The sequence below is a fragment of the Engystomops pustulosus genome, chromosome 6, assembly GCF_040894005.1.
Source record: "Engystomops pustulosus chromosome 6, aEngPut4.maternal, whole genome shotgun sequence".
NCBI lineage: Eukaryota > Metazoa > Chordata > Amphibia > Anura > Leptodactylidae > Engystomops > Engystomops pustulosus.
The window spans coordinates 189816425-189842226 of NC_092416.1; the positions used below are offsets into that span (position 1 = coordinate 189816425).

Below are 25802 nucleotides of genomic sequence, written 5' to 3' on the forward strand. Positions count from 1 at the left end.
CTATGTACAGGAATATAACTACTATAATACTGCCCCCTATGTACAAGAATATAACCACTATAATACTGCTCCTATGTACAGGAATATAACTACTATAATACTGCCCCCTATGTACAAGAATATAACTACTATAATACTGCCCCCTATGTACAGGAATATAACTACTATAATACTGCCCCTATGTACAGGGATATAACTACTATAATACTGCCCCTATGTACAGGGATATAACTACTATAATACTGCCCCCTATGTACAAGAATATAACTACTATAATACTGCCCCCTATGTACAGGAATATAACTACTATAATACTGCCCCCCTATGTACAGGAATATAACTACTATAATACTGCCCCCTATGTACAAGAATATAACTACTATAATACTGCCCCCTATGTACAAGAATATAACTACTATAATACTTCCCCCTATGTACAGGAATATAACTACTATAATACTGCCCCCTATGTACAGGAATATAACTACTATAATACCGCCCCCTATGTACAGGAATATAACTACTATAATACTGCCCCCTATGTACAAGAATATAACCACTATAATACTGCTCCTATGTACAGGAATATAACTACTATAATACTGCCCCTATGTACAGGGATATAACTACTATAATACTGCCCCTATGTACAGGGATATAACTACTATAATACTGCCCCCTATGTACAAGAATATAACTACTATAATACTGCCCCCTATGTACAGGAATATAACTACTATAATACTGCCCCCTATGTACAAGAATATAACTACTATAATACTGCCCCCTATGTACAGGAATATAACTACTATAATACTGCCCCCTATGTACAGGAATATAACTACTATAATACTGCCCCTATGTACAGGGATATAACTACTATAATACTGCCCCCTATGTACAGGAATATAACTACTATAATACTGCCCCCTATGTACAAGAATATAACCACTATAATACTGCTCCTATGTACAGGAATATAACTACTATAATACTGCCCCCTATGTACAAGAATATAACTACTATAATACTGCCCCCTATGTACAGGAATATAACTACTATAATACTGCCCCCTATGTACAGGGATATAACTACTATAATACTGCCCCCTATGTACAGGAATATAACTACTATAATACTGCCCCCTACGTACAGGAGTATAACTACTATAATACTGCCCCCTACGTACAGGAATATAACTACTATAATACTGCCCCCTATGTACAAGTATATAACTACTATAATACTGCCCCCTATGTACAGGGATATAACTACTATAATACTGCCCCCTATGTACAGGAATATAACTACTATAATACTGCCCCCTATGTACAGGAGTATAACTACTATAATACTGCCCCCTATGTACAGGAATATAACTACTATAATACTGCCCCCTATGTACAAGTATATAACTACTATAATACTGCCCCCTATGTACAGGAATATAACTACTATAATACTGCCCCCTATGTATAGGAATATAACTACTATAATACTGCTCCATATGTACAGGGATATAACTACTATAATACTGCCCCTATGTACAGGGATATAACTACTATAATACTGCCCCCCTATGTACAGGAATATAACTACTATAATACTGCCCCTATGTACAAGAATATAACTACTATAATACTGCCCCCTATGTACAAGAATATAACTACTATAATACTGCCCCCTATGTACAAGAATATAACTACTATAATACTGCCCCTATGTACAGGGATATAACTACTATAATACTGCCCCCCTATGTACAGGAATATAACTACTATAATACTGCCCCTATGTACAAGAATATAACTACTATAATACTGCCCCCTATGTACAAGAATATAACTACTATAATACTGCCCCTATGTACAAGAATATAACTACTATAATACTGCCCCCTATGTACAGGAATATAACTACTATAATACTGCCCCCCTATGTACAGGAATATAACTACTATAATACTGCCCCCTATGTACAAGAATATAACTACTATAATACTGCCCCCTATGTACAAGAATATAACTACTATAATACTGCCCCCTATGTACAGGAATATAACTACTATAATACTGCCCCATATGTACAGGAATATAACTACTATAATACCGCCCCCTATGTACAGGAATATAACTACTATAATACTGCCCCCTATGTACAGGAATATAACTACTATAATACTGCCCCCTATGTACAGGAAAATAACTACTATAATACTGCCCCCTATGTACAGGAATATAACTACTATAATACCGCCCCCTATGTACAGGAATATAACTACTATAATACCGCCCCATATGTACAGGAATATAACTACTATAATACCGCCCCCTATGTACAGGAATATAACTACTATAATACTGCCCCCTATGTACAGGAATATAACTACTATAATACCGCCCCCTATGTACAGGAATATAACTACTATAATACTGCCTCCTATGTACAGGAATATAACTACTATAATACTGCCCCCTATGTACAGGAATATAACTACTATAATACTGCCCCCTATGTACAGGAATATAACTACTATAATACTGCCCCCTATGTGCAGGAATATAACTACTATAATACTGCCCCCTATGTACAGGGATATAACTACTATAATACTGCCCCTTATGTACAGGAATATAACTACTATAATACTGCCCCTATGTACAAGAATATAACTACTATAATACTGCCCCCTATGTACAGGAATATAACTACTATAATACTGCCCCCTATGTACAAGAATACAACTACTATAATACTGCCCCCTATGTACAGGAATATAACTACTATAATACTGCCCTCTATGTACAGGAATATAACTACTATAATACTGCCCCCTATGTACAGGAATATAACTACTATAATACTGCCCCCTATGTACAGGAATATAACTACTATAATACTGCCCCCTATGTACAGGAATATAACTACGATAATACTGCCCCCTATGTACAAGAATGTAACTACTATAATACTGCCCCCTATGTACAGGAATATAACTACTATAATACTGCCCCCTGTGTACAAGAATATAACTACTATAATACTGCTCCCTATGTACAGGAATATAACTACTATAATACTGCCCCCTATGTACAGGAATATATAACTACTATAATACTGCCCCCTATGTACAGGAATATAACTACTATAATACTGCTCCCTTTGTACAGGTATATAACTACTATAATACTGCCCCATATGTACAGGAATATAACTACTATAATACTGCTCCCTATGTACAAGAATATAACTACTATAATACTGCTCCCTGTGTACAAGAATATAACTACTATAATACTGCCCCCTATGTACAGGAATATAACTACTATAATACTGCCCCCTATGTACAAGAATATAACTACTATAATACTGCCCCATATGTACAAGAATATAACTACTATAATACTGCTCCCTATGTACAAGAATATAACTACTATAATACTGCTCCCTGTGTACAAGAATATAACTACTATAATACTGCTCCCTATGTACAAGAATATAACTACTATAATACTGCCCCCTATGTACAGGAATATATAACTACTATAATACTGCCCCCTATGTACAGGAATATATAACTACTATAATACTGCCCCCTATGTACAGGAATATATAACTACTATAATACTGCCCCCTATGTACAGGAATATAACTACTATAATACTGCCCCCTATGTACAGGAATATAACTACTATAATACTGCCCCCTATGTACAAGAATATAACTACTATAATACTGCCCCCTATGTACAGGAATATAACTACTATAATACTGCCCCCTATGTACAGGAATATAACTACGATAATACTGCCCCCTATGTACAAGAATATAACTACTATAATACTGACCCCTATGTACAAGAATATAACTACTATAATACTGCCCCCTATGTACAGGAATATAACTACTATAATACTGCCCCCTATGTACAGGGATATAACTACCATAATACTGCCCCCTATGTACAGGGATATAACTACTATAATACTGCCTCCTATGTACAGGAATATAACTACTATAATACTGCCCCCTATGTACAGGAATATAACTACTATAATACTGCCCCCTATGTACAGGAATATAACTACGATAATACTGCCCCCTATGTACAAGAATGTAACTACTATAATACTGCCCCCTATGTACAGGAATATAACTACTATAATACTGCCCCCTGTGTACAAGAATATAACTACTATAATACTGCTCCCTATGTACAGGAATATATAACTACTATAATACTGCCCCCTATGTACAGGAATATAACTACTATAATACTGCCCCCTATGTACAGGGATATAACTACTATAATACTGCCCCTTATGTACAGGAATATAACTACTATAATACTGCCCCCTATGTACAGGAATATAACTACTATAATACTGCCCCTTATGTACAGGAATATAACTACTATAATTCTGCCCCCTATGTACAAGAATATAACTACTATAATACTGCCTCCTATGTACAGGAATATAACTACTATAATACTGCCCCCTATGTACAGGAATATAACTACTATAATACTGCCCCCTTGCTGTGAGGACGTGTATGAGCTGAGCTCCTGAGTCTCTGCATGTCTGGAGCTAGCCCAGGGCGGGGCCACCCTGGGTGGGGAGATTCCCCAGGCAAGGCCCAGGCTTCCAGGCCTACACTGGGAGTGAACTCCCAAAAACCTTCTAGGGATGCAAATCCCAAAGTACCCAGTAAAGATTGTGGACAGATTGCAGACAATGCGATTGTGATGAGAAAGAATGAAGAAGTGGAAGTAACTGAAGCAGCAATGAAAGCAGCAAGTCCCATGTCCAGCCAGCGTGGAGGAGCACAGGTGATGCAGCAGAGTGAGAGATCAGCAGCAGGTGTACAGCCCCCCACTCCTGCACCAAGACAGAGGAGAACGTCTCTGGAGAGACAGACCCTGCGAGAGAACCTGCAGCAGAGGGATGTGGTGTCCAGCATGGCCGCTACAGGCCGCACCAGGTCAGCAGTAAAGCCGCAGACTGTAACTATGAGCACTGCTAAGTGTGAACAGGCCCCTGCAAGTGCAAGCCACAAGCCTGGGAAGGAGACAGGTGCACCCAAACCATCTGGAGCTGCACCCCGACCAGCACAGCAGGGGAAGGAGTCCGCACGGGCACCGGAGCTGCAGTTGGCGGAGGAGATACCGACCCTGGTAAGGAGGATGGGGGAGCTGACTAATCATAAGAAAATGCTGCAGATGCAAATTGACTGTATGTACTCTCTTAGAACTGCACACCCTGAAAGCAGCGCCCTGTATAACTCCAAGCTGCAGGGACTAGGCATAGAGCTGGCACAGGTGGTCAGAGATATGGACTGTGTCCTGGAGAAGATGGGACCCCTGGCCGAGTCATACAGGAACCAGGAGCGCTTCTCCCAGCAGAGGCAGAGCTGTGACTCTGGGCCCCGGGCCCCTACAGCACAAGCAGGACCTGTCCCCCCAGATGTACCCCAACGTGTGACACAGATTATCAAGCCTGCCAGCTTCTCATTCCAGAAGGGACAGACACTAGATCAGCCGCAGACCTCTGCAGCGGTCCCAGAGCAGGTGTATGGACCTGTAGTACCACAAGTCCCAGCAGAGTCTGTGCAGCTGCAAGATGGTGAACTTTCATCTATGGGTCAGGGTGATGCGGTGACCCAGGAGAACTCTAACGTGCTTGAGACTGGGGACACTGTAGGACATTCTGCTGTACCTGAGGGGTTGGGGGATGGAGGGGACCCTAAGTCTATTTGGGAGTTGCAGCCACCGGGGGATAACATAGAGGTGGATGGGGGGCAGGGGGTTGTACAAGATAATGTGCGTGACTTCCCCCCTTTAACATCGAGCCCCCTTGTAAAGTCAGGTCCTTCTAGATCAGACCCTCCCCCCAATACCCGTAGTGAGCCCCATCCGGAACCTCCTAAAAATGCCTGGAGCCGCGGCGCTCCCTCCTTCACCTCCGGCGCACACTACACAGGGCAGGCGTTCAAAAGGAGGAATGTGGTGCGCTTTAAGATCAGAGGCGCAAAGGAAGATCTCCCGGATAGGAGGTTTGTGGTGCGGGATCTCCTGTGCCACCAGATGGGGTTCTCCCCAGATGACATCCTGGCAGTCATCAACCTTCCAGACAGACAGGGCTATGATGTCAGCTTTAAACTTATGTCAAGTCTGGATAGGTTCTGGGATAAACTCCCCCGGTTCGGGGACACTGATGGCTGGTGTAGGTTTGTGTTTGTCCCCATATCCAGACCAGGTACCGTGGTGGTCAATGTAATATTCTGGAATGAGTCTGTTCCCGCTCAGGACATTCTAGTGTGGCTCAGGCGCCATTGTGATCTGGTGTCAGACCTCACTAAGAACCGAGACGCCGACGGTATCTGGACTGGAGGGTGGAAGGTTCTGGTGAAGTTGAGGCAGTTTAACAACATCACCCTGCACCTCCCCAACTCCTTCTATATAGGCAGAGAAAAGGGCGTCTGCTTCTATCCCGGGCAGCCACGGAAGTGCTTTAGATGTGGTAAGATCGGTCACGTGGCCAAAGTATGTACAGTAGTTAAATGCAACCTGTGCGGCGAGGTCGGTCATCTCAGTGCCACCTGTGAGACGGTCAGATGTAACCTCTGCGGAGAGATGGGCCACCCACACAAGGATTGCCCGGAGGCCTGGCATAACATTGCCAGGGATTTCTCTGATGATGAGATGGTGCAGGAGGCAGATGCCTTAGAGGAAGAAGCCTTGGTGTCGGGGCAAATTCTGACCAGGCGGGAGGTACAGGGGTCAGGTGATGCAGAACCCCAGCAGTCAGACAGTGCTCAGGGGAGTGTGGAGGTTGTAACCCACGACCAGCCTCAGGCAGCCACCTCTGTAACATCTACTGAATATGAGGAGGTGAAAAAGAATAAAAGGAAAAAAAAAGACAAATCCTCCCGTAAGCCTGAGGAGTACAGTGCGGAGCCTAAGACCAGGAGAAAGTCCAGTGGTGATAACGGGGTCATGGTCCTTTCCAACCGATTTGATGCTTTGTCAGAGTCTGATGGGGACTTTGAAAAAGAGCTGCAAAGAATTGACAATGAGTGTGAAGTGGACACAGGGAATCCTCCAACTAAGAAGAAACCACCTCCTGTAGATACCGCTGAGGATTCAGACATGGAGACTGGTGGAAGACAGGGGGACTTTGACTCTGACTCATGATGATGGGGGTCACTGCTCTGCTTTTTTTCACTGTGATGGCTGGGTTCTCTCTAAAAGTTGCTTCCAGCAACGTCAACAGCATTAAAGTAAGAAGGACCAGACACGCCGTATATGACCACCTAAGATATCTGGGCGCTGATGTCATCTTCCTGCAGGAGACCCGTCTGACCACCTTAGGGCATCTCCGTGAGGCTGAGCGTGAGTGGCGGTCTGGTCCTTCTTACTGGTCACTGGCTGTGGAGCCGTACGCCGGGGTCGCCATACTGTTTAACACCACAGACGTGATGGTGCACAGGCTGACGGAGGTCGCTATGGGGAGGTGCCTGGTGCTAGAAGTGACCATCCATGGTAGGCGGCTCCGGCTGATCAACATCTATGGCCCACAGACAGTGACAGAGAGAATCCAGCTGTTCAATGAGGTGAAGCAGCATTTATTTACCTCTATCCCTGTGATAATGGCGGGTGATTTCAATGTTACCATGACATCAGGTGACAGGTCCTCGGGCAGAGCAGTGGTCAGGGACTCCAGGGTCCTACAGAGCATAATATCACAGGCAAACCTATGCGATGTATTTACCTTGGACGGGAGGAAACCTCGGTACACCTATACGTGTGCTGACAGGCACAGCAGGATCGATATGGCATTTGTGAGTCCCTCAGAGAATGTTAGTGGTATAAGCGAGAAGGTTGTTCCATATTCTGACCATCTTATCTTATTGTTTCACCTAGGAGCCACTAACCGCTCGGACATTGGTCGGGGGTTATGGAGGCTCAATTCTAGCATCCTGGATGATGCCTATGTCCAGAATTGTGTTCACTCCCTTTTTCAGGACCAGCTCCAGAGAGTAGACTTCTATGACAACATATCTGACTGGTGGGAGAACGTCAAGGAGGAGATCAGGTCCCTCTTAAAGAGACTGTCAGTGAAGAAGGGTAAGAATAAGTACAGCCAGTATCTCAAGCTGCGGAAAGAATTGGAGTCACTGTATTCGGCGGGAGGGGGGGACAAACAAAAAATTGACCGACTGAAGTCTGAAATAAAACAGTATCAGTACAGCCGCTACACGTCCCTGGTGATCGAGAGAGATTACGGAAAACTGGGCGTTCCTGATCCGTATGAAAATTGCCGGGAACGTGTGGCCAAGAAATCGATCACAGGTCTCACTGACTCCCAGGGAGTTTTGCAGGAATCTCGGGAGGGTATCCTGGGGGTGGTGAGATCGTACTATGCTGAGTTATTTCAGAAGAAGGTTTTGGATAAAGAGAAAATGGCTCAATTCTTGGAGGCAACTCCAGGTCCTGACACTAAAGATTTGGACTTTTCTCCTTTGACAGCAGGAATAACAGAGGAGGAGGTTAAAGAGGCCATTGATAAGTTACATCTGAAGAAGGCACCAGGTCCAGATGGTATAACATGTGAATTCTATAAGAAGTTCAGAGATCTCTTAGCCCCGATTCTTGTGGATGTGTTTACCAATTGTCTAGAAAATCACCTGATGCCTCCATCCATGAGAGTGTCCTCCCTTATTCTGCTGTCCAAAGGTAAGGAGCCTAGTGACATCAAGAATTGGAGGCCGATCGCCCTCTTGAATGTCGACAGGAAACTTCTGGCAAAAATTCTATTCTCTAGATTAGTCTGTTTGTCCCCGGCACTGTTGGCAGGCTCTCAGTACGGCACGGTAAGAGGGCGGAACATCTCTGGAGCAGTCATCTCGATAAGGGAGATGTTTGAGAGATGTAAAGCTCTGAGGTGTGGGAGATATGTTGTAGGTCTGGACCAGGCTAAAGCCTTTGACAGGGTTGATCACGATTATCTATGGGCCACTTTATCAAAGTACGGTATTCCGGGACAATTTATAGATTGGCTGAGAACTTTGTACAGAGAGGCGAAGAGCTTTCCTCTGATCAATGGTTGGCAGGGGGACACTTTCAGGGTAGAGGCAGGGGTGCGACAGGGCTGCCCCCTGAGTCCACTGCTGTATGTGTTTGCCATCGATCCGTTCCTGAGATCACTGCAGCGGTGCGATTTTCAGGGGGTGCCGGTCCCCCATTGCTTGCCTTTGAAGGTAGTCGCCTACGCGGATGATGTGACTGTGGTGATATCTGAACCTCGTGAGGTGGAGATGTTGTCTGCAGCCATCAGAAGTTACTCAGAGGCCTCCGGGTCTCTGGTCAACCTTGAGAAGAGTCAGGCTTTCTGGACATTGGATACTGCTCCTGGCTTTGATTTGCCACAATTCGCCAAGGCCTCCACCCATATTAAGATCCTTGGGGTGAAATTTGGGAGGGAAGATAATGCCAAGCTAAATTGGGAAGAGAAGTTGGATACCGGAAATATAAAGGTTCAGCGATGGAAGAACTGGAGGCTGACCTATAGAGAAAGGGTTACTCTACTGAAGACTTACCTGGTCCCTGTCTTCCTCTACGTCTCTGTCGTCTTTCCTTTGCCAGAATCTTTCTCCGCTCGGCTCTTTAGCCTGTTCTTCCAACTTTTATGGGGGAACAGGTTGAACCCAGTAAAAAGGGGGATCACCTACCTGCAGAGGAGAGTGGGTGGGCTGGATATGTTAAATCCAAGGGTATTTTTTGACTCCATGTTTCTGAAAGTAAATTTTGGTTGCCTGGACTCAAATAATGGTCTCCTGTGGGTAAGTAGTGTCAGGGACTGGATATTGCCTTTTGCAGAGTCTTGGGTGCGAGGCGGCAGTCTCAAGAGGGGCCGATGGACTCCTGGCTTCCTCCCCCAGTATCTGGAGTATGGTCTCAGGTGTTTGAAAAAGTGGAGGCTAGACAAGACATTTTTGGAGAATAAGACCAGGAAGGACCTTTATACCAATATCTGTAGGACCTTCTATACTGTTCGGCCAGCTCTGAGGGACTGCACAACGGCCACCCTGCAGGAGAGTCTGAGGCTCCTCAATAGTCCGAGACTCCCTGCAAAGCTCTTTGATATCGCCTGGTTGTCCTTGCATGGGAGGCTCTTTGTTAGGGGCAATTTAAAATTCTTGAGTCTCTCTGAGCGTTTGTGCCCCTTGGGATGTCAGCAGGAGGAGACCATGGAGCATTTTATCACTGAGTGCCCGGGAGGGAGGCGGATATGGCAGGAGGTGTCCCACAGACTCAAAATAGGAAGACTGCAGTCTCTGACCTACCCAGAGATCATCTATGGGGTGACACCACAGGTAGCCGGCATAGACCAAGTGACCATGTACCTGATCATCAGTACAATTAAATACTACCACTGGCACACCAGGACCAGAGTGTCTGCACACAGCGAGTCCTTCCAGCCCATGAACGCTGTAACCCAAATATTATCAGAGCTGAGGTGGATACGATCCATAGAGGTTAAAAAAACTGGTAATAATGTTAAGTTATGGAGGAACATATGTCTGTGGTAATTCTTCAAGTAATTATATTAATTTCCACATTTTTCTTTTTGCCAGTGATGGACTTTTTGAGTTATTATTATTATGAATTTATTATTTTCTGATCTGTATGATATTTGTTAATTAACTGTTTGTTCATTCTGATGAGAATGTATTGTAATATTTTCTGTTTGTTTATACTAATAAAAATTGCCCCCTATGTACAGGAATATATAACTACTATAATACTGCCCCCTATGTACAGGAATATATAACTACTATAATACTGCCCCCTATGTACAGGAATATAACTACTATAATACTGCCCCCTATGTACAGGAATATAACTACTATAATACTGCCCCCTATGTATAGGAATATAACTACTATAATACTGCCCCCTATGTACAGGAATATAACTACTATAATACTGCCCCCTATGTATAGGAATATAACTACTATAATACTGCCCCCTATGTACAGGAATATATAACTACTATAATACTGCCCCCTATGTACAGGAATATATAACTACTATAATACCGCCCCCTATGTACAGGAATATATAACTACTATAATATTGCCCCCTATGTACAGGAATATATAACTACTATAATACTACCCCCTATGTACAAGAATATAACTACTATAATACTGACCCCTATGTACAGGAATATAACTACTATAATACTGACCCCTATGTACAGGAATATAACTACTATAATACTGCCCCTATGTACAGGAATATAACTACTATAATACTGCCCCCTATGTACAGGAATATAACTACTATAATACTGCCCCCTATGTACAAGAATATAACTACTGTAATACTGCCCCCTATGTACAGGAATATAACTACTATAATACTGCCCCCTATGTACAAGAATATAACTACTATAATACTGCCCCCTATGTACAGGAATATAACTACTATAATACTGCCCCCTATGTACAAAAATATAACTACTATAATACTGCCCCCTATGTACAGGAATATAACTACTATAATACTGCCCCCTATGTACAGGAATATATAACTACTATAATACTGCCCCCTATGTACAGGAATATATAACTACTATAATACTGCCCCCTATGTACAGGAATATAACTACTATAATACTGCTCCCTGTGTACAGGTATATAACTACTATAATACTGCCCCATATGCACAGGAATATAACTACTATAATACTGCTCCCTATGTACAAGAATATAACTACTATAATACTGCTCCCTGTGTACAAGAATATAACTACTATAATACTGCCCCCTATGTACAGGAATATAACTACTATAATACTGCCCCCTATGTACAAGAATATAACTACTATAATACTGCCCCCTATGTACAGGGATATAACTACTATAATACTGCCCCCTATATACAGGGATATAACTACTATAATACTGCCCCCTATGTACAGGAATATATAACTACTATAATACTGCCCCCTATGTACAGGAATATAACTACTATAATACTGCCCCCTATGTACAGGAATATATAACTACTATAATACTGCCCCCTATGTACAGGAATATATAACTACTATAATACTGCCCCCTATGTACAGGAATATAACTACTATAATACTGCCCCCTATGTACAAGAATATAACTACTATAATACTGCCCCCTATGTACAGGAATATAACTACTATAATACTGCCCCCTATGTACAGGAATATAACTACTATAATACTACCCCCTATGTACAAGAATATAACTACTATAATACTGCCCCCTATGTACAGGAATATAACTACTATAATACTGCCCCCTATGTACAGGAATATAACTACGATAATACTGCCCCCTATGTACAAGAATGTAACTACTATAATACTGCCCCCTATGTACAGGAATATAACTACTATAATACTGCCCCCTATGTACAGGAATATAACTACTATAATACTGCCCCCTGTGTACAAGAATATAACTACTATAATACTGCTCCCTATGTACAGGAATATATAACTACTATAATACTGCCCCCTATGTACAGGAATATAACTACTATAATACTGCCCCCTATGTACAGGAATATATAACTACTATAATACTGCCCCCTATGTACAGGAATATATAACTACTATAATACTGCCCCCTATGTACAGGAATATATAACTACTATAATACCGCCCCTATGTACAGGAAAATATAACTACTATAATATTGCCCCCTATGTACAGGAATATATAACTACTATAATACTGCCCCCTATGTACAGGAATATAACTACTATAATACTGCCCCCTATGTACAGGAATATAACTACTATAATACTGCCCCCTATGTACAGGAATATAACTACTATAATACTGCCCCCTATGTACAGGAATATAACTACTATAATACTGCCCCCTATGTACAGGAATATAACTACAATAATACTGCCCCCTATGTACAGGAATATAACTACTATAATACTGCCCCCTATGTACAGGAATATAACTACTATAATACTGACCCCTATGTACAGGAATATAACTACTATAATACTGCCCCTATGTACAGGAATATAACTACTATAATACTGCCCCCTATGTACAGGAATATAACTACTATAATACTGCCCCCTATGTACAAGAATATAACTACTGTAATACTGCCCCCTATGTACAGGAATATAACTACTATAATACTGCCCCCTATGTACAAGTATATAACTACTATAATACTGCCCCCTATGTACAGGAATATAACTACTATAATACTGCCCCCTATGTACAAAAATATAACTACTATAATACTGCCCCCTATGTACAGGAATATAACTACTATAATACTGCCCCCTATGTACAAAAATATAACTACTATAATACTGCCCCCTATGTACAGGAATATAACTATTATAATACTGCCCCCTATGTACAGGAATATAACTACTATAATACTACCACCTATGTACAGGAATATAACTACTATAATACAGCCCCCTATGTACAAGAATATAACTACTATAATACTGCCCCCTATGTACAGGAATATAACTACTATAATACTACCACCTATGTACAGGAATATAACTACTATAATACTGCCCCCTATGTACAAGAATATAACTACTATAATACTGCTCCTATGTACAAGAATATAACTACTATAATACTGCCCCCGATGTACAGGAATATAACTACTATAATACTGCCCCCTATGTACAGGAATATAACTACTATAATACTGCCCCTATGTACAAGAATATAACTACTATAATACTGCCCCCTATGTACAGGAATATAACTACTATAATACTGCCCCCTATGTACAAGAATATAACTACTATAATACTGCCCCCTATGTACAGGGATATTACTACTATAATACTGCCCCCTATGTACAGGAATATAACTACTATAATACTGCCCCCTATGTACAGGGATATTACTACTATAATACTGCCCCCTATGTACAAGAATATAACTACTATAATACTGCCCCCTATGTACAGGAATATAACTACTATAATACTGCCCCCTATGTACAAAAATATAACTACTATAAGACTGCTCCCTATGTACAGGAATATAACTACTATAATACTGCCCCCTATGTACAGGAATATAACTACTATAATACTGCCCCCTATGTACAGGAATATAACTACTATAATACTGCCCCCTATGTACAGGGATATAACTACTATAATACTGCCCCCTATGTACAGGAATATAACTACTATAATACTACCACCTATGTACAAGAATATAACTACTATAATACTGCCCTCTATGTACAGGAATATAACTACTATAATACTGCCCCCTATGTACAGGAATATAACTACTATAATACTACCACCTATGTACAGGAATATAACTACTATAATACTGCCCCCTATGTACAAGAATATAACTACTATAATACTGCTCCTATGTACAAGAATATAACTACTATAATACTGCCCCCGATGTACAGGAATATAACTACTATAATACTGCCCCCTATGTACAGGAATATAACTACTATAATACTGCCCCTATGTACAAGAATATAACTACTATAATACTGCCCCCTATGTACAGGAATATAACTACTATAATACTGCCCCCTATGTACAGGAATATAACTACTATAATACTGCCCCCTATGTACAGGAATATAACTACTATAAAACTGCCCCCTATGTACAGGAATATAACTACTATAATACTGCCCCCTATGTACAAGAATATAACTACTATAATACTGCCCCCTATGTACAGGGATATTACTACTATAATACTGCCCCCTATGTACAGGAATATAACTACTATAATACTGCCCCCTATGTACAGGGATATTACTACTATAATACTGCCCCCTATGTACAAGAATATAACTACTATAATACTGCCTCCTATGTACAAGAATATAACTACTATAATACTGCCCCCTATGTACAAGAATATAACTACTATAATACTGCCCCTATGTACAGGAATATAACTACTATAATACTGCCCCCTATTCACAGGAATATAACTACTATAATACTGCCCCCTATGTACAGGGATATAACTACTATAATACTGCCCCCTATGTACAGGAATATAACTACTATAATACTGCCCCCTATGTACAGGAATATAACTACTATAATACTGCCCCCTATGTACAGGAATATAACTACTATAATACTGCCCCTATGTACAAGAATATAACTACTATAATACTGCCCCCTATGTACAGGAATATGACTACTATAATACTGCCCCCTATGTACAGGAATATAACTACTATAATACTGTCCCCTATGTACAGGAATATAACTACTATAATACTGCCCCCTATGTACAAGAATATAACTGCTATAATACTGCCCCCTATGTACAAGAATATGACTACTATAATACTGCCCCCTATGTACAGGAATATAACTACTATAATACTGCTACCTATGTACAGGAATATAACTACTATAATACTGCCCCCTATGTACAGGAATATAACTACTATAATACTGCCCCCTATGTACAAGAATGTAACTACTATAATACTGCCCCCTATGTACAGGAATATAACTACTATAATACTGCCCCCTATGTACAGGAATATAACTACTATAATACTGCCCCTATGTACAAGAATATAACTACTATAATACTGCCCCCTATGTACAGGAATATGACTACTATAATACTGCCCCCTATGTACAGGAATATAACTACTATAATACTGCCCCCTATGTACAGGAATATAACTACTATAATACTGCCCCCTATGTACAGGGATATAACTACTATAATACTGCCCCCTATGTACAAGAATATAACTACTATAATACTGCCCCCTATGTACAGGAATATAACTACTATAACACTGCTCCCTATGTACAAGAATATAACTACTATAATACTGCCCCTATGTACAGGGATATAACTACTATAATACTGCCCCCTATGTACAGGAATATAACTACTATAATACTGCCCCCTATGTACAGGAATATAACTACTATAATACTGCTACCTATGTACAGGAATATAACTACTATAATACTGCCCCCTATGTACAGGAATATAACTACTATAATACTGCCCCCTATGTACAAGAATGTAACTACTATAATACTGCCCCCTATGTACAGGAATATAACTACTATAATACTGCCCCTATGTACAAGAATATAACTACTATAATACTGCCCCCTATGTACAGGAATATAACTACTATAATACTGCCCCTATGTACAAGAATATAACTACTATAATACTGTCCCCTATGTACAGGAATATGACTACTATAATACTGCCCCCTATGTACAGGAATATAACTACTATAATACTGCCCCCTATGTACAGGAATATAACTACTATAATACTGCCCCCTATGTACAAGAATATAACTACTATAATACTGCCCCCTATGTACAAGAATATGACTACTATAATACTGCCCCCTATGTACAGGAATATAACTACTATAATACTGCTACCTATGGATCCACAGATGGAGATGGAGGTGAGTAGAGGACATACCCCTGTTATAGGACAGCAGAGGTGTAGTGACAGTGTATCAGTTGGGGGTGATAGGACACGGTTCGGTTCTGATGATGATATAATCTACCCTGCCTGTAGATGGCGGTATTACGGATGGGGACGAGCTGTATTGTGCGGTGGTGGTGGCGGAAGGGAGTGGCGGTAAGTCGCATAATAACTTGCTAGACTATTTCTCTCTGTTATCAGCCCCTGGAGGGTAATGGCTGCAGTAGTAGGTGATGATGTACTTGTCTTTATGATTCCAGCAATAATCCGGACAGAAGAGGCGGTGGAATACATGCAGGTCGCTATAAAACGCTCCTGAGGCTACAACTACAGGACGGATTTTGTTACAATGTGTCAGTCTTGACAATTCTCTCGATTACAGTCCGATACACTGTAACAGTTAACCAGAGAAGAGATGAGGGCTGCTCCGCAATGCTGAAGTATAACCTACATGAGAGGGCGCCCCCTGCTGGTCATGTCCCACAATGCTTCAAAATTTTTTAAAAAAGCTCATATATTTTTTTATAAAAAAAAATTTAAACCCCCCCCCCCCACAAAATTCTGTTTCCAATGATCATTTGATTAAAAATTCAATAGCATAGAAAGGGTGAATAAGCCCCTAGGGGTGGAGGTGGGTTAAATCCTAATGGAGACGTGAATTCTTTCCGATTAAGTTGAATACAAAAATATAGAATGGTCAAAATTATCGTGAGAACCTCAAAAAAAGTAACAAACAAAACACTCGAGGTGAAACGACGCAGCTCCTCCTGCACAATACAAGCCCCTCCTGCAAAATAACAGCCCCGCACAACACAAGCCCCTCCTGCAAAATAACAGCCCCGCACAACACAAGCCCCTCCTGCAAAATAACAGCCCCGCACAACACAAGCCCCTCCTGCAAAATAACAGCCCCGCACAACACAAGCTCCTCCTGCAAAATAACAGCCCCGCACAACACAAGCCCCTCCTGCAAAATAACAGCTCCTCCCACACAACACAGCTCCTCCCACACAACACAGCTCCTCCCACACAACACAGCTCCTCCCACACAACACAGCTCCTGGCTCAAAACATGAGCCCCTCCTGCAAAATAACAGCCCCGCACAACACAAGCCCCTCCTGCAAAATAACAGCCCCGCACTACACAAGCCCCTCCTGCAAAATAACAGCCCCGCACAACACAAGCCCCTCCTGCAAAATAACAGCCCCGCACAACACAAGCCCCTCCTGCAAAATAACAGCCCCGCACAACACAAGCCCCTCCTGCAAAATAACAGCCCCGCACAACACAAGCCCCTCCTGCAAAATAACAGCCCCGCACAACACAAGCCCCTCCTGCAAAATAACAGCCCCGCACAACGCAGCTCCTCCCGCACTACGCAGCTCCTCCCGCACAACGCAGCTCCTCCCGCACAACGCAGCTCCTCCCGCACTACGCAGCTCCTCCCGCACAACGCAGCTCCTCCCGCACAACGCAGCTCCTCCCGCACAACGCAGCTCCTCCCGCACAACGCAGCTCCTCCCGCACTACGCAGCTCCTCCCGCACTACGCAGCTCCTCCCGCACTACGCAGCTCCTCCCGCACTACGCAGCTCCTCCCGCACTACGCAGCTCCTCCCGCACTACGCAGCTCCTCCCGCACTACGCAGCTCCTCGAGCACTACGCAGCTCCAGGCGCACTACGCAGCTCCTCCCGCACAACGCAGCTCCTCGCGCACTACGCAGCTCCTCGCGAACTACGCAGCTCCTGCACTACACAGCTCCTCCCGCACAACGCAGCTCCTCCCGCACAACACAGCTCCTCCCGCACAACACAGCTCCTCCCGCACAATAACAGCCCCGCACAACGCAGCTCCTCCCGCACAACGCAGCTCCTCCCGCACTACGCAGCTCCTCCCGCACTACGCAGCTCCTCCCGCACTACGCAGCTCCTCCCGCACTACGCAGCTCCTCCCGCACAACGCAGCTCCTCCCGCACAACGCAGCTCCTCCCGCACAACGCAGCTCCTCCCGCACAACGCAGCTCCTCCCGCACAACGCAGCTCCTCCCGCACAACGCAGCTCCTCCCGCACAACGCAGCTCCTCCCGCACAACGCAGCTCCTCCCGCACAACGCAGCTCCTCCCGCGCAACACAGCTCCCCCCGCGCAACACAGCTCCCCCCGCGCAACACAGCTCCCCCCGCGCAACACAGCTCCCCCCGCGCAACACAGCTCCTCCCGCACAACGCAGCTCCTCCCGCACAACGCAGCTCCTCCCGCACAACACAGCTCCTCCCGCACAACACAGCTCCTCCCGCACAACACAGCTCCTCCCGCACAACACAGCTCCTCCCACACAACACAGCTCCTCCCGCACAACACAGCTCCTAGCGCAAAACACAGCTCCTCCCGCACAACACAGCTCCTCCCGCACAACACAGCTCCTCCCGCACTACACAGCTCCTCCCGCACTACGCAGCTCCTCCCGCACAACGCAGCTCCTCCCGCACAACACAAGCCCCTCCCGCACAACACAAGCCCCGCACAACACAGCTCCTCCCGCACTACACAGCTCCTCCCGCACAACACAGCTCCTCCCGCACTACACAGCTCCTCCCGCACAACACAGCTCCTCCCGCACAACACAGCTCCTCCCGCACTACACAGCTCCTCCCGCGCAACGCAGCTCCTCCCGCGCAACGCAGCTCCTCCCGCGCAACGCAGCTCCTCCCGCGCAACGCAGCTCCTCCCGCGCAACGCAGCTCCTCCCGCGCAACGCAGCTCCTCCCGCGCAACGCAGCTCCTCCCGCGCAACGCAGCTCCTCCCGCGCAACGCAGCTCCTCCCGCGCAACGCAGCTCCTCCCGCACTACGCAGCTCCTCCCGCACAACACAGCTCCCCCCGCACAACACAGCTCCCCCCGCGCAACACAGCTCCCCCCGCGCAACACAGCTCCTCCCGCACAACACAGCTCCTCCCGCACAACGCAGCTCCTCCCGCACAACACAGCTCCTCCCGCACAACGCAGCTCCTCCCGCACAACACAGCTCCTCCCGCACAACACAGCTCCTCCCGCACAACACAGCTCCTCCCACACAACACAGCTCCTCCCGCACAACACAGCTCCTAGCGCAAAACACAGCTCCTCCCGCACAACACAGCTCCTCCCGCACAACACAGCTCCTCCCGCACAACACAGCTCCTCCCGCACAACACAGCTCCTCCCGCACTACACAGCTCCTCCCGCACAACGCAGCTCCTCCCGCACAACACAAGCCCCTCCCGCACAACACAAGCCCCGCACAACACAGCTCCTCCCGCACAACACAAGCCCCGCACAACACAGCTCCTCCCGCGCTACGCAGCTCCTCCCGTGCTACGCAGCTCCTCCCGCACAACACAGCTCCTCCCGCACAACACAGCTCCTCCCGCACAACACAGCTCCTCCCGCACAACACAGCTCCGCGCACTACACAGCTCCGCGCACTACACAGCTCCGCGCACTACGCAGCTCCGCGCACTACGCAGCTCCTCCCGCGCAACGCAGCTCCTCCCGCGCAACGCAGCTCCTCCCGCGCAACGCAGCTCCTCCCGCGCAACGCAGCTCCTCCCGCGCTACGCAGCTCCTCCCGCACAACGCAGCTCCTCCCGCACTACACAGCTCCTCCCGCACTACACAGCTCCTCCCGCACTACACAGCTCCTCCCGCGCAACGCAGCTCCTCCCGCGCAACGCAGCTCCTCCCGCGCAACGCAGCTCCTCCCGCGCAACGCAGCTCCTCGCGCGCAACGCAGCTCCTCGCGCGCAACGCAGCTCCTCGCGCGCAACGCAGCTCCTCCCGCGCAGCGCAGCTCCTCGCGCGCTGCGCAGCTCCTCCCGCGCTGCGCAGCTCCTCGCGCGCTACGCAGCTCCTCCCGCGCAACGCAGCTCCTCCCGCACAACACAGCTCCTCCCGCAAAACACAGCTCCTCCCGCAAAACACAGCTCCTGCACTACACAGCTCCTCCCGCGCAACGCAGCTCCTCCCGCGCAACGCAGCTCCTCCCGCGCAACGCAGCTCCTCCCGCACAACGCAGCTCCTCCCGCACAACGCAGCTCCTCCCGCACAACACAGCTCCTCCCGCACAACACAGCTCCTCCCGCACAACACAGCTCCTCCCGCAAAACACAGCTCCTGCACTACACAGCTCCTCCCGCGCAACGCAGCTCCTCCCGCGCAACACAGCTCCTCCCGCGCAACACAGCTCCTCCCGCGCTACACAGCTCCTCCCGCGCTACACAGCTCCTCCCGCGCTACACAGCTCCTCCCGCGCTACACAGCTCCTCCCGCACTACACAGCTCCTCCCGCAAAACACAGCTCCTGCACTACACAGCTCCTCCCGCGCAACACAGCTCCTCCCGCACAACACAGCTCCTCCCGCACTACACAGCTCCTCCCGCACTACACAGCTCCTCCCGCACAACACAGCTCCTCCCGCACAACACAGCTCCTCCCGCACTACACAGCTCCTCCCGCAAAACACAGCTCCTGCACTACACAGCTCCTCCCGCGCAACGCAGCTCCTCCCGCGCAACGCAGCTCCTCCCGCGCAACGCAGCTCCTCCCGCGCAACGCAGCTCCTCCCGCGCAACGCAGCTCCTCCCGCGCAACGCAGCTCCTCCCGCACAACACAGCTCCTCCCGCACAACACAGCTCCTCCCGCACAACACAGCTCCTCCCGCACTACACAGCTCCTCCCGCACAACACAGCTCCTCCCGCACAACACAGCTCCTCCCGCACTACACAGCTCCTCCCGCAAAACACAGCTCCTCCCGCGCAACGCAGCTCCTCCCGCGCAACGCAGCTCCTCCCGCGCAACGCAGCTCCTCCCGCGCAACGCAGCTCCTCCCGCGCAACGCAGCTCCTCCCGCGCTACTCAGCTCCTCCCGCGCAACGCAGCTCCTCCCGCGCAACGCAGCTCCTCCCGCGCAACGCAGCTCCTCCCGCGCAACGCAGCTCCTCCCGCGCAACGCAGCTCCTCCCGCGCAACGCAGCTCCTCCCGCGCAACGCAGCTCCTCCCGCGCAACGCAGCTCCTCGCGCGCAACACAGCTCCTCCCGCACTACACAGCTCCTGCACTACACAGCTCCTCCCGCACAACGCAGCTCCTCCCGCACAACGCAGCTCCTCCCGCACAACGCAGCTCCTCCCGCAAAACGCAGCTCCTCCCGCACAACGCAGCTCCTCCCGCAAAACGCAGCTCCTCCCGCAAAACGCAGCTCCTCCCGCGCAACGCAGCTCCTCCCGCGCAACGCAGCTCCTCCCGCGCAACACAGCTCCTCCCGCACAACACAGCTCCTCCCGCACAACACAGCTCCTCCCGCAAAACACAGCTCCTCCCGCAAAACACAGCTCCTGCACTACACAGCTCCTCCCGCGCAACGCAGCTCCTCCCGCGCTACGCAGCTCCTCCCGCGCTACGCAGCTCCTCCCGCGCAACGCAGCTCCTCCCGCGCAACGCAGCTCCTCCCGCGCAACGCAGCTCCTCCCGCGCTACACAGCTCCTGCACTACACAGCTCCTCCCGCACAACACAGCTCCTCCCGCACAACACAGCTCCTCCCGCACAACACAGCTCCTCCCGCACAACACAGCTCCTCCCGCACAACACAGCTCCTCCCGCACAACACAGCTCCTCCCGCACTACACAGCTCCTCCCGCACTACACAGCTCCTCCCGCAAAACACAGCTCCTGCACTACACAGCTCCTCCCGCGCAACGCAGCTCCTCCCGCGCAACGCAGCTCCTCCCGCGCAACACAGCTCCTCCCGCGCAACACAGCTCCTCCCGCACAACACAGCTCCTCCCGCACTACACAGCTCCTCCCGCAAAACACAGCTCCTGCACTACACAGCTCCTCCCGCGCAACGCAGCTCCTCCCGCACAACACAGCTCCTCCCGCACTGCACAGCTCCTCCCGCGCAACGCAGCTCCTCCCGCGCAACGCAGCTCCTCGCGCGCAACGCAGCTCCTCGCGCGCAACGCAGCTCCTCGCGCGCAACGCAGCTCCTCGCGCGCAACGCAGCTCCTCGCGCGCAACGCAGCTCCTGCACTACACAGCTCCTCCCGCGCAACGCAGCTCCTCCCGCACAACGCAGCTCCTCCCGCGCAACGCAGCTCCTCCCGCGCAACGCAGCTCCTCGCGCGCAACGCAGCTCCTCGCGCGCAACGCAGCTCCTCGCGCGCAACGCAGCTCCTCGCGCGCAACACAGCTCCTGCACTACACAGCTCCTCCCGCGCAACGCAGCTCCTCCCGCACAACGCAGCTCCTCCCGCACAACACAGCTCCTCCCGCACTACACAGCTCCTCCCGCACAACACAGCTCCTCCCGCACAACACAGCTCCTCCCGCACAACACAGCTCCTCCCGCACAACACAGCTCCTCCCGCACAACACAGCTCCTCCCGCACAACACAGCTCCTCCCGCGCAACACAGCTCCTCCCGCGCAACACAGCTCCTCCCGCGCAACACAGCTCCTCCCGCACTACACAGCTCCTCCCGCACTACACAGCTCCTCCCGCAAAACACAGCTCCTCCCGCACAACACAGCTCCTCCCGCACAACACAGCTCCTCCCGCGCAACACAGCTCCTCCCGCGCAACACAGCTCCTCCCGCGCAACACAGCTCCTCCCGCGCAACACAGCTCCTCCCGCACTACACAGCTCCTCCCGCACTACACAGCTCCTCCCGCAAAACACAGCTCCTGCACTACACAGCTCCTCCCGCGCAACGCAGCTCCTCCCGCACAACACCGCTCCTCCCGCACAACACAGCTCCTCCCGCACTACACAGCTCCTCCCGCACAACACAGCTCCTCCCGCACAACACAGCTCCTCCCGCACTACACAGCTCCTGCACTACACAGCTCCTCCCGCACTACACAGCTCCTGCACTACACAGCTCCTCCCGCACAACACAGCTCCTCCCGCACAACACAGCTCCTCCCGCACAACACAGCTCCTCCCGCAAAACACAGCTCCTCCCGCACAACACAGCTGCTCCCGCACAACACAGCTCCTCCCACACAACACAGCTCCTAGCGCAAAACACAGCTCCTCCCGCACAACACAGCTCCTCCCGCACAACACAGCTCCTCCCGCACAACACAGCTCCTCCCGCACAACACAGCTCCTCCCGCACAACACAGCTCCTCCCGCACAACACAGCTCCTAGCGCAAAACACAGCTCCTCCCGCACAACACAGCTCCTGCACTACACAGCTCCTCCCGCACTACACAGCTCCTCCCGCAAAACACAGCTCCTGCACTACACAGCTCCTCCCGCGCAACGCAGCTCCTCCCGCACAACACCGCTCCTCCCGCACAACACAGCTCCTCCCGCACTACACAGCTCCTCCCGCACTACACAGCTCCTCCCGCACAACACAGCTCCTCCCGCACAACACAGCTCCTCCCGCACTACACAGCTCCTGCACTACACAGCTCCTCCCGCACAACACAGCTCCTCCCGCACAACACAGCTCCTCCCGCACTACACAGCTCCTCCCGCACAACACAGCTCCTCCCGCACTACACAGCTCCTCCCGCACTACACAGCTCCTCCCGCACTACACAGCTCCTCCCGCACTACACAGCTCCTCCCGCACAACACAGCTCCTCCCGCACTACACAGCTCCTCCCGCACAACACAGCTCCTCCCGCACTACACAGCTCCTCCCGCACTACACAGCTCCTCCCGCACAACACAGCTCCTCCCGCGCTACACAGCTCCTCCCGCGCTACACAGCTCCTCCCGCGCTACACAGCTCCTCCCGCGCTACACAGCTCCTCCCGCAAAACACAGCTCCTGCACTACACAGCTCCTCCCGCAAAACACAGCTCCTGCACAACACAGCTCCTCCCGCACTACACAGCTCCTCCCGCACAACACAGCTCCTCCCGCACTACACAGCTCCTCCCACACAACACAGCTCCTCCCGCACTACGCAGCTCCTCCAGCACTACACAGCTCCTCCAGCACTACACAGCTCCTCCCGCACAACACAGCTCCTCCCGCACTACACAGCTCCTCCCGCGCTACACAGCTCCTCCCGCGCTACACAGCTCCTCCCGCGCTACACAGCTCCTCCCGCAAAACACAGCTCCTGCACTACACAGCTCCTCCCGCAAAACACAGCTCCTGCACAACACAGCTCCTCCCGCACTACACAGCTCCTCCCGCACAACACAGCTCCTCCCGCACAACACAGCTCCTCCCGCACTACACAGCTCCTCCCGCACAACACAGCTCCTCCCGCACTACGCAGCTCCTCCAGCACTACACAGCTCCTCCAGCACTACACAGCTCCTCCCGCACAACACAGCTCCTCCCGCACTACACAGCTCCTCCCGCACTACGCAGCTCCTCCCGCACTACACAGCTCCTCCCGCACAACACAGCTCCTCCCGCACAACACAGCTCCTCCCGCACTACACAGCTCCTGCACTACACAGCTCCTCCCGCACAACACAGCTCCTCCCGCACAACACAGCTCCTGCACTACACAGCTCCTCCCGCGCAACGCAGCTCCTCCCGCGCAACACAGCTCCTCCCGCGCTACACAGCTCCTCCCGCGCTACACAGCTCCTCCCGCGCAACGCAGCTCCTCCCGCGCAACGCAGCTCCTCCCGCGCAACGCAGCTCCTCCCGCGCTACGCAGCTCCTCCCGCGCAACGCAGCTCCTCCCGCGTAACGCAGCTCCTCCCGCGCAACGCAGCTCCTCCCGCGCAACGCAGCTCCTCCCGCGCAACGCAGCTCCTCCCGCGCAACGCAGCTCCTCCCGCGCAACGCAGCTCCTCCCGCGCAACGCAGCTCCTCCCGCGCAACGCAGCTCCTCCCGCGCAACGCAGCTCCTCCCGCACTACACAGCTCCTGCACTACACAGCTCCTCCCGCACAACACAGCTCCTCCCGCACAACGCAGCTCCTCCCGCGCAACGCAGCTCCTCCCGCGCAACGCAGCTCCTCCCGCGCAACACAGCTCCTCCCGCGCAACACAGCTCCTCCCGCACAACACAGCTCCTCCCGCACAACACAGCTCCTCCCGCAAAACACAGCTCCTCCCGCAAAACACAGCTCCTGCACTACGCAGCTCCTCCCGCGCAACGCAGCTCCTCCCGCGCTACGCAGCTCCTCCCGCGCTACGCAGCTCCTCCCGCGCAACGCAGCTCCTCCCGCGCAACGCAGCTCCTCCCGCGCAACGCAGCTCCTCCCGCGCTACACAGCTCCTGCACTACACAGCTC

At 49.1% G+C, this 25802-nt stretch overlaps 2 protein-coding genes across 2 annotated transcripts in view; one reads left to right on the forward strand and one right to left on the reverse strand.

Moving 5' to 3' along the window:
* MILR1 (mast cell immunoglobulin like receptor 1) overlaps positions 1-17208 on the forward strand; it is a 31225-nt gene extending 14017 nt beyond the window's left edge. The window contains exons 5-6 of the mRNA XM_072112807.1: positions 16629-16691; positions 16796-17208. Of these exons, the coding sequence (XP_071968908.1) occupies positions 16629-16691; positions 16796-16854 (122 nt within the window). The 3' untranslated portion in view covers positions 16855-17208. The remainder of the gene's footprint in view (positions 1-16628; positions 16692-16795) is intronic.
* Positions 1-25802, reverse strand: part of POLG2 (DNA polymerase gamma 2, accessory subunit) — a 76366-nt gene that overhangs the window by 14094 nt on the left and 36470 nt on the right. The gene's annotated exons all lie outside the window — the stretch shown is intronic.